General features: G+C 35.8%; 1 protein-coding gene across 2 annotated transcripts in view; it reads left to right on the forward strand.

The window, feature by feature from the left end:
- man2a1 (mannosidase, alpha, class 2A, member 1) overlaps window positions 1-8,833 on the forward strand; it is a 245,178-nt gene extending 236,345 nt beyond the window's left edge. For both annotated transcript variants that reach the window (XM_043710431.1, XM_043710422.1), the window contains 2 exons: window positions 4,437-4,547; window positions 4,789-8,833. In XM_043710431.1, the coding sequence (XP_043566366.1) occupies window positions 4,437-4,547; window positions 4,789-4,941 (264 nt within the window). In that variant the 3' untranslated portion in view covers window positions 4,942-8,833. The remainder of the gene's footprint in view (window positions 1-4,436; window positions 4,548-4,788) is intronic.
- Window positions 8,834-9,835: the final 1,002 nt, after the last annotated feature.

A 9,835-nucleotide genomic window follows, 5' to 3' on the forward strand; every position in this document is an offset into this window, starting at 1 on the left:
TTATGGGCATTTAAATGGGCATTGGATAGGCATATGGAGGATAGTGGGCTAGTGTAGGTTAGGTGGGCTTGGATCAGCGCAACATCGAGGGCCAAAGGGCCTGTACTGCGCTGTACTCTTCTATGTTCTATAAAATTGATTAAGGAGAAATTGATAAGTCAGAATTCAGAGACCACGTATTTGGACCATGTGTCAAATTTTACGAAATGATTAAATAGAATGGGGGAATTGGCTAGACAGCATTTGAAAGTATCGCAGCATGCAATGAAACAGGAAGCAGACAAGAAATCAAAAACTTGCAATTTTTGCTGTCGGAGATAAGGTGTTTGTGTTACTTCCAGTGGTAGGTAAACCTTTAAAAGCAAGGTTTAATGGACCCCATCAAGTGAGAAGAAGATTGAGTGAGGTGAACTATTTGATATGGACTCCAGGCAGAAAGAAATTTTAGAGTATGTCATGTGAATATGCTGAAAAGGTATTTTGACAGGGAAGGAAAGCATAAGGAGACTGTTATTTGTTACAACAGAGTGAAGAACTAAGTGCAGAGGATTCTGAATTGGACATTCCTCAAACTAAATCATACAATGATTGGGATAAATTATTGAGTTATGTTCCAAAGGAAAATCACAATGACCTGAAAGAGTTATTCCAAAGACGTGGAGAGATATGTGGAAATAAGCTGGGAAGTACTAACCTAATTATGCGTGATGTAGATATAGGAAATGCTGTTCAGATTAAGCAACATCCTTATCAGCATAACCTTCAAGTTGGTACAGGTTCAAAAGGAGATTGTATGTGTACTCCAAGACAACATAATAGAAATGAGTTACAGTCACTGGAGCTCACCCATAGTAATAGTGCCAAAACCAGGTGGTGCCCAAACGTTTTGTGTGGACTATTGCAAAATCAGTGCAGTTACAAAGACTGATGCATATCCACATTTGGAAGACTGTGTTCAGAAGGTGGGTCAAGCAACTTGTATTTCTAAGTTGGATTGCTTAGAGGATAACTGGCAAGTACCTTCCTCCAAAAGAGGGAAGACAGTTTCTGTTTTCATAACGCCAAATGGACGATCAATTTAAAGTCATACCATTTAGTATAAAAAATGCGCCAGACACTTTTCAGAGACTAGCCACTAGGGTAATTTCTGGATTACTCAATTGTGCAGTTCATATTGATGACCTAGTGATTTTTAATCACATGTGGAAGGAGCATTTGCAACATTTATCAGAACTGTTCCATTGACTCCAGAAGGCAGGCTTGGTGATAAACCTGGCTAAAAGTGAATTTGCCAAAGTCCAAGTCATCTTCCTGGGCCACATTATTGGACATGGTCAAATGGCCCCATGGAAATCAAAAACAAAGATAATTAGGGAGTTTCCCATACCATCTACAAAAAGAGCAGTACAACGATTCTTGGAATTGAGTGGGTTTTATTGGAAATTTGTACCAAGTGTTTGCAGTATGGCTGCTCCACTTACTGAATTACTTTAGAAAGGCAAGAAGTTTCAATGGACAGCAGCGGACTGTCAGAGGCATTTGGCAGCCTGAAAGCTATGTTAACCTTTGCCCCTGTATTAGCCAAACCTAATTACACAAAGCCATTCAAGGTGGCTGTTGAATAGTGATTTCCTGTGCTCTTACAGGAAGACAATGAGAAAATAGAAAGACCTATCGGATATTTCTCCAGGAACTTGAACATTTATCAGCAGAAATATTCAACATTTGAGATGGAGACTTTGAGCTTGGTGTTGGCGTTACAATATTTCAACATTTATGTTACCTGTAATGTATCTGAGACAATCATATACACTGATCATAACCCATTGAAGTTTGTGGAGAAATGTAAGGACAAGACTTCCAGACTGTTTAGATGGAACTCCTTGTTACAGCTATTCAATTTGAAAATTGTGCATGTGGCAAGATGAGAAAATATGATTGCCAACATATTGTTGAGACTTGAATGAGAAACAGAGGCGTTTGGTAGCGGGCGTAAAACTGACTGAAACAATGTAGTAGTGCATGTTAATAGTCAATGTAAGGTATATGGATGTTGTAGGCCCTTAACTGGATGTCTAAATTTTATTGTCCAGTTACAGTTTTAAAAGGGGTGAGGTGTGACGATGCTGCTGCTTTGACAAGATTATGTTGTCCTTGTTTTTTTTTCAGAGGGATCGTAAAGGCTGTCTGGAAATTTCTACTTGAGAAAGCTTTTAAGTATTTTTTTAAAAGACACTTGTGCAGTGAAAGGGGAGTAGCCAGTTCTCCCGGTTCAAGGTTTTTGTTTGGTTTAGCTTCAGGTGGGATGCTAAAGAAACAGCAGCTCGGAAGAGAAACAGTTCCATTTTGATCCCCCCTCTCTCTCTGTCTGCAATCTCTGTCCTATGAACTGGTGTTTGAACTTACCTTTTTACCAACGGATAGGTTATGGGATTTTTGCAAGTATTGGAACAGCTCTTTAAGTTGTGTTTTAGAGTCCATTGGGTTTTCAAATAGTGATGTTATTCTAAATTTGGTTTTCTTTTGTTTGCGTATAAATAAGTTCTGTTTTGTTTAAAATTTAGTAGTTGGACCAGGTGCATCACTCTTGGAATATCCACTGTACACCTGCTTGTAACAACTAGAAAGGTTAGGGTCTGGGCTTCCTTCTTGAAATGTTTTGAGGGGGTCTGGCCTGGTCTTAGCATATATGATTCCAGGACATTGACCTCTTGGTTAAAAGAATTTACTCACTCTTTGAAGAAAAAAATATTTTGTATTGGCGAAGTGATTCAAGGATGAGAATGGATGAGAAATGAGAACTTGAACTGTAACAAGTTTAAAACTGCAGACTAGGCCCAACAGGAGATAACCTTTTGCACAGTTAATGGTTATACCAAATGGGCTCTGAGCTTTAAGAAAAAGTTGCCATTAATAAATAACTTTTTTTGAAAAAAATTATTGAATTTTTATTGGGTAAAAAAAAACTATAAGAAATAGGAGCATATGTAGGCCCTTAACTAGATTTCTAAATTTTACCGTCCAGGTATTAGTTAATCAACCCATTAAATCTTACTTCTCGAGTTATGAAATTATTCAACATGATGTCTCTTAAGTGATAATGGTTGTTTTAATTACTGTAATCAAGACCTGACACATGATAATGTGTGAGCAATAGTATCAAAGTGCAACAACATCACCATTATGTTTTGTGTAGAGACTTGACGTCCACGTGACTGCTTGACTACTCTCTGGCCATGGGCCAGGTACCCATTCTCTCAGTCAGACTACTTTTATTATTTCTGTACTTGGGAAATCCCTCTCAAGCTTGCATTCTATCTGGAAGGTATATCAGAAAGTATGCTGAAACTTTAGTTTGTGTGAATTTGTGGATGCCTGAAAGGTTATGGTGTGATATCTAAAGACTACTATTGAAAAATGGAAATTTGATTGTTGCATCTGTCTATTTCAGTTTAAGATTGTGAACCCAGAATAGTGTTTAAAATAAGATGAATTGCATTGTTTGGATATATTTTCACTAACATTTACTTATACAATTGGCATTAAAGAGTTTGTTTAGTGAAAAATAGGCTGATTCCTGAAGTTTAATTTACCAGGATAAAGTTATAGATGTTGTTAAAGCTCAATTAACTCCAATATTACCATGGTCATGCCTTAATACAGCGGCCATGGACAGACAGGCTGGAGTAGGCAGCTCATTTCTGCTTTCCATGGCAGATAGGAAGGGCAGTTGTATTTGCGAAGAGCACCATCGGAGCATATCCCTCAGCGTCCACTAGAGTAGATAGTAACTCCATTTCTTTACTTATGTACTTTAAAACTAACTTCCCTCATATCTATCATTAAGTGAGCAAATCCTCCCCACCCAAAGCCCCATGATTTATCTGGATCCAGGTTTCAATCTGGTGTCCATTATGGTCCTTAATTTAGTTCACTTGAGCTCAACATGAAGTTCTGGCACTGACTGCACTCTACTAATTTAGTCTGCCTGTGCCGTTTGGTGGCTGTGGTGCAGAGTGTCTTATCACCAAATTCTTCTGGGAGAGCTATCCATCAGTCTCCATAATTTTCTGCTCTGAATTTCTAAGATTGGAATTCATAAGCTAAATTGATTTTTCAAGTATGTGGAGGAGTGATTTTTCCTGAATATATGTATTCAAAATAAACCACTGCTCTTTGATGATGAAATATGTTTAATCAGTAATATCTCTATGATCTCAATCTTTATTCCCCAAGTTTAGAAAGTAAACTATTTGTATGTAAAAGTTCAATTAACATACATAAATAAATCAGGAATACTGTAAATACAGAAAAAGTGAAACGTTGTGATCTATTTACGTAGCATTTTTACAATATATAAAATATTCTAATCACTGTCACACAAAAAAAATGTAAATATAAATGGGATCCATTAAAAAGATGATGTATCATTGCAGGTTGATGGGATTCCATCAGATGAAGCGGCCTTGATCATCCACAGAAAGGGTTTTGATTGTCGATTTTTAAATAAAAATACTGGGCTATTTTGTTCTACTACTCAAGGCAAGGTAATGTTAAAACAGTTACGTTTCTATATTAGAAAGGTTAAATGTTATTATTCAGATTTCCATTATTTAAGAAATTTAAAAAATATTATTCCTCCACAGATTGAAGAAATAGAAATGCACCAATTGAAAATATTTGTGTTGCATGTCACATCCTTGTTCCTGCGGCAATTATGATGAAAATCTGTAATAATGTTTATCTTGGGTTCTATTCAATTTATTGAATTTAATTTTTCTTTTGCAGATTCGTGTGCACAGTCTCTTCAGAGACTTAAGAATTCAACACCTAATACCATCAACCTTGACTTTAATGCACAAAACACAAAATGACAATACTACCAGAGATATAGAACTGAATCCAATGGAGATAAGTACATTCAGAATTAAGTTAAGATGACCCTGTAACCTACTGAGATTGTCTAATGAGCTGTTTGAAGATCTTATTGTACATGTTGTTGAATTACAATAACTGCAAGAACATGAAAAGAAATTTTTATGCCGAAGGTGGAAAACTATTTTCATTTAATTTTGTGAAAAATTTGTAAAGTTCTAAAAGCGTAAAAATATTTCAGGCAACAATAAAAATGAAATGGGAACAAACTGCTTATAATGTAATTCCAGGTATAATTTATCTTCCAAAAAAGCCATAATTTAATGTATTTTAAGTTAGGCAATGTCTAAAGGACATTCTCACATGTGAGATGTTGGATTTGTTCAGAAAGTGAAAGCTCATAAGCACAAAATCTGAAATTCTGGATTTATGAGATCATGAATAAAAGCCAAGTTAATGCCTGAAATGATAAGAAAGTTTGGAATTTACACTGGAATGTTTTTGAATATGAGACTCAGACTTTTTTGAGCTGTTCGGAATTCTGTCTTTTATATTTGGATGGGGTAAGTGCAATGCTTCAGCAGTCATTTGTAATGATAAACCAACTACAACCTGTACATGAACAACCAACGAGAATATTTGTTTGTTAGTACAAGACATATTTTCTGCGGGCCACATTATCCGAAAAGATGATCTGTACAAAAGTTGTCACTTGAGATCTGTGCCTTACAACAATATTACAGATTATATCTGTTGTACTGTTCTCTTTTCCAATATTTTATAAACCAGTCTCCAAGTGGGATGTTTTGTACCTTAAAATTTGGGTTTCATCAGAAGAAAAGTTGAAAGTACGTACAGATGTGGAAGGTCATTCAACTCTTGTTACATCAGCTTCCTATAAATCTTTTGAAGCCCTTTTATCATGAGCATTTAACTATCTCCTCTCCTGGTTCAACCAACCTAACTACAAATCCATTTACTGCTTTTGTTGCTGAAATCAGTCTAAATTTTTGTTTTACCGATTTGACCTTAAAATCCTTCCTCTGTTATTTTATACTTCACATTCTTCTACAAGTTATCTTTTCAGTCCATTTTGAAGACAGAAGAATTCTAGTTTATCCAGTCATCCCCATTACGATCCGATAATGCTAGGGATGTATCATCTCTGCATTACCAATAAACTTGAATATTTAACTTGTATCTCAGTAATCAAAATACTAAAAAAGAAATCACATTATCTAATTTGGCTGAGTGCATATACAAATCATTTTAAATAAGCTATGAATCATTATCTGATGAAGGGCTTATGCCCGCAAAATCGATTCTCCTGCTCCTCGGATGCTACCTGACCTGCTGTGCTCTCCCAGCAACACACCCTCGACTATGAATCATTATCTATATGATATATCTTCTCATCTTTTACTTTCCATTTCCAGTGACCATTTGAATGTATTAATGTGAAATAATAAGGTTGAAAAGAGAAAGTGCTATTGATTCATCATATTCTCAGTAAAGCCAAAGCAAGTGCATGTATTAGAAAATTTTGCATGAAATTGTACTGAGTGGCCCTTTTGAGTTTTGTTACTTGCATGATCTTGCCTAATGCAATACCAGAAGAATTTTTTATATTCATGTTACTTATCTAACGATCCTCTAACATCGCCAAGCAATGATTGTACATGGTCTTTTCTCCTCCAAATGGAGCAGTTGTACATTTGCATTTGTATCTCGCTGAAACTACCTGTACCAACACTTGCTAATGTTAGAGCTAGTAATTATGTTCTGCACCAAAATAATAATAAAAGATGGCTAGTTTGTATAATGTTGTGTAATAAAAAATTCCAGTTCCCCCCCCCCACAGTGTGTTTTAAAGCTCGACTCCATCCTGTCCCCCTTAGTTCAGGCACTTCCCACTTACATCAGTGACACCAACCACGCCCTTCATATCTTGAACAACTTCCAGTTCCCTGGCCCACAGCACCTTTTAGAATTCAACTAACCTCCTTCCCCATCCCCTGACTCCCTTATCAGCCCCTTCCCCTCCCTGCCAGTGCTCCCCGCCACCAATCAGATTCATTCTTCCCATTGACCAACCAGGTTGTACCCTCTATCTGTCTTCACTTATCCCCACTTCACCACCTTGCCCCCGCTTCCCCTTTTATCTGTAGCTCCCACCACACCCATTCCCATTAATGAAGAAGAGTTACACCAGAAACATTGACTTCTGATGCTGCCTGGTTTGCTGTATTTTTCCAGCCTCATGCATGTCTACTTTGGATTCCAGCATCTGCAGTTTTTTGTCTCTAACCAAGTTGATGTAATTGACCATTTTGCTTGAAGAAGTAGTGTGGAAAAAGAAAGAAAATTGATCATTTTAATGTGGCTTAATCTTTGTGTTATTCATGTGAAATTGAATATTCTGAATGTTATTTTTCTTTGCCTTCCTTTTGCATGTGTATTTCATTTACTCTGTTGTGTTTTTGATGCATTGTTTTGATTTGTGAGTTCTATATAATTTTAGAATTGTGAATGAAATTTATCACTCACAGTCATAGCATTTTTTCTTTTATAATAGATATTGATATCACCTTGTAAAAATAGTCAATGATAATTTTCAAAATATTGTTTCATAATTTTGATTAACACAATCTACTAATCAGTGGTTTATGAACAATCAGCCTAGCAGTCACATTGTATATTGGTTAAACTAAATTTTGAACTCCGTGAAAACAGATCTCAACATAACTTTAAACAATTTTTAATACAGCCACGTTCTATAGATTTAGGACAATACTGCATTTAAAAAAAAATTGTCAAGAAAATTTCAGCTCTCAGTTATTTTAAACTGTTAAAATACAGTTGAATTATTAAAGATCCATATTTAATTCAATAAAACAATATTGTAAATAAACAGCAAACTTCAAAGTCTCATATGGCTATGAGGATTTCAGTGCATGCTAGTGAAAGGACTAAATTGATTTAAAGTAATTTCTTTCAATGAATAAATTTAGTTATTTTTTATACTAAATACACCAAAAGCTCTGACCTGAGGGTGCAAATTAAAAATTAAATTTAGATTGAAGTGCTGTTTAAGCACATTAATATTGTGTTGAGTACTTATAAATTATACCAAATTGTGTTGAGCACTTATAAATTAAATCAAATATTTTTAATTTAGAATGAATGATTTATTATATATAGTTCTGGAAAGTAGTTTATTTGCCATTTTTTTAATTGATCAAGTCTGGTTGGATGAATAGGTTCACCTAACTGAAATGCTGTGTAGTTTGGAATCCCATAAATTGTTTCATTAAAATCAACAGTGATTGTTACGTTTGTTTTATAATACACAGTCTAGTAGGAGTATTTTCTGCTATGAATAGCAATCAAAATTTGAGTTTTCAAAAGGTACATGATCAACTTGTGACAATGAACATATTTTATTCAAAAAGGTTGTGTAGTCATAGAGAGGACAGTGTAATTTTAATACATCCTTTGCTGATTTACATTGCTACGTCTTAAAAATCTTGTCAGTTTAAAATTTACATTTCAGTTATTTCATGTTATACATTTTTGTGATAAGGCACATATTATTATTCAACTTTTTGAACTTTTCGTAGGAAAGTGTTCTATCAAATAAAATGAAATTCTGTCTTGTATGTGTTTGTCTTTTAATACAAGATTTAGTGTTAATGTACATTGCCTCTTACTATTGCAAATTGATTCAAAGTACTTCACCCCTTGCAATGACTGCCAGGCAGAAAGAAAATGAGTCTGTCTAATATTGCCACACGAAACCATAATTCTGTTGCTATGCATTCAAAGTGTTATTGTTGATCATTTGTTGTTTGATGATTTGACTGTAAATGATAACACTTAACTGCAACGGATAGATTCAGCTATTTTGTATCTTGAATGGACAATCTTATGATTTTAAAGAAATAAACTTACAAGGTCCTTTGAAGGCTATTTTGTGGTGGTAGCTAGGAGTGCATTTACATTACAACTGTTGCGTTTTTAGTTTTGTATCAACACTAAATCAACATACTGAATCTTCTTTGGGGCTAGTAGTTCGACACTATTTCACCTTGAATCACATCCACCGTCTTAAAGAAACAGAATGAGAAGCAAAGAGGGAGTGTGAAAAGAGGCTGGTAACCAACATAAAAAGAATTCTATCAACAGACAAATAGCAAAAGAGTCGCAAGAGGTTTGGGGTTAACTAGGAGCTAAAGAAGGGGTTACGTGTGGAACAGGGAGTGTGCATGAGGTGGTAAATGAGTACTTTATATCCTAGTGAGTTTTGAGAAGATTTGTAGTTCAGGTTGAGGTTCTGGATGTAGGTTTGCTCGCTGAGCTGGAAGGTTATATTTCCAGATGTTTCATCACTCTACTAGGTAACACCTTCAGTGGGCCTCAGGCGAAGCACTGCTGATGATTCCTGCTTTCTATTTATATGTTTGGGTTTCTTTGCGTTGGTGATGTCATTTCCTGTGGTGAAGTCACTTCCTGTTCTTTTTCTCAGGGTGTGGTTGATGGGGTCTAACTTGACGTGTTTGCTGACAGAGTTCAGGTTGGAATGCCATGCTTCTAGGAATTCTCATGCTTGTCTTTGTTTGGCTTGTCCTAGGATGGATGTGTTGTCCCAGTCGAAGTGGTGTTCTTCCTCATCCGTATGTAATGGACATCTGGACCTGTCCAGAAACCCTGGCCACTCTCCCCTACATCAAAGACATATCGGAAATGACTGCCAGACTACTCAGACCCCTTGGCATCATTGTAGTCCACAAACCCACTAACACCCTAATGAATGTGAAAAGCCCCATACGGACAACAAGCAAAACTAACGTCATTTACAAAATACCATGCAAGGACTGTAACAAATACTATATTGGACAAACAGACAGAAAACTAGCCACCAGAATACATGAACACCAACTAGCCACAAAAAGCCATGACC

Source organism: Chiloscyllium plagiosum, chromosome 2, assembly GCF_004010195.1.
Source record: "Chiloscyllium plagiosum isolate BGI_BamShark_2017 chromosome 2, ASM401019v2, whole genome shotgun sequence".
NCBI lineage: Eukaryota > Metazoa > Chordata > Chondrichthyes > Orectolobiformes > Hemiscylliidae > Chiloscyllium > Chiloscyllium plagiosum.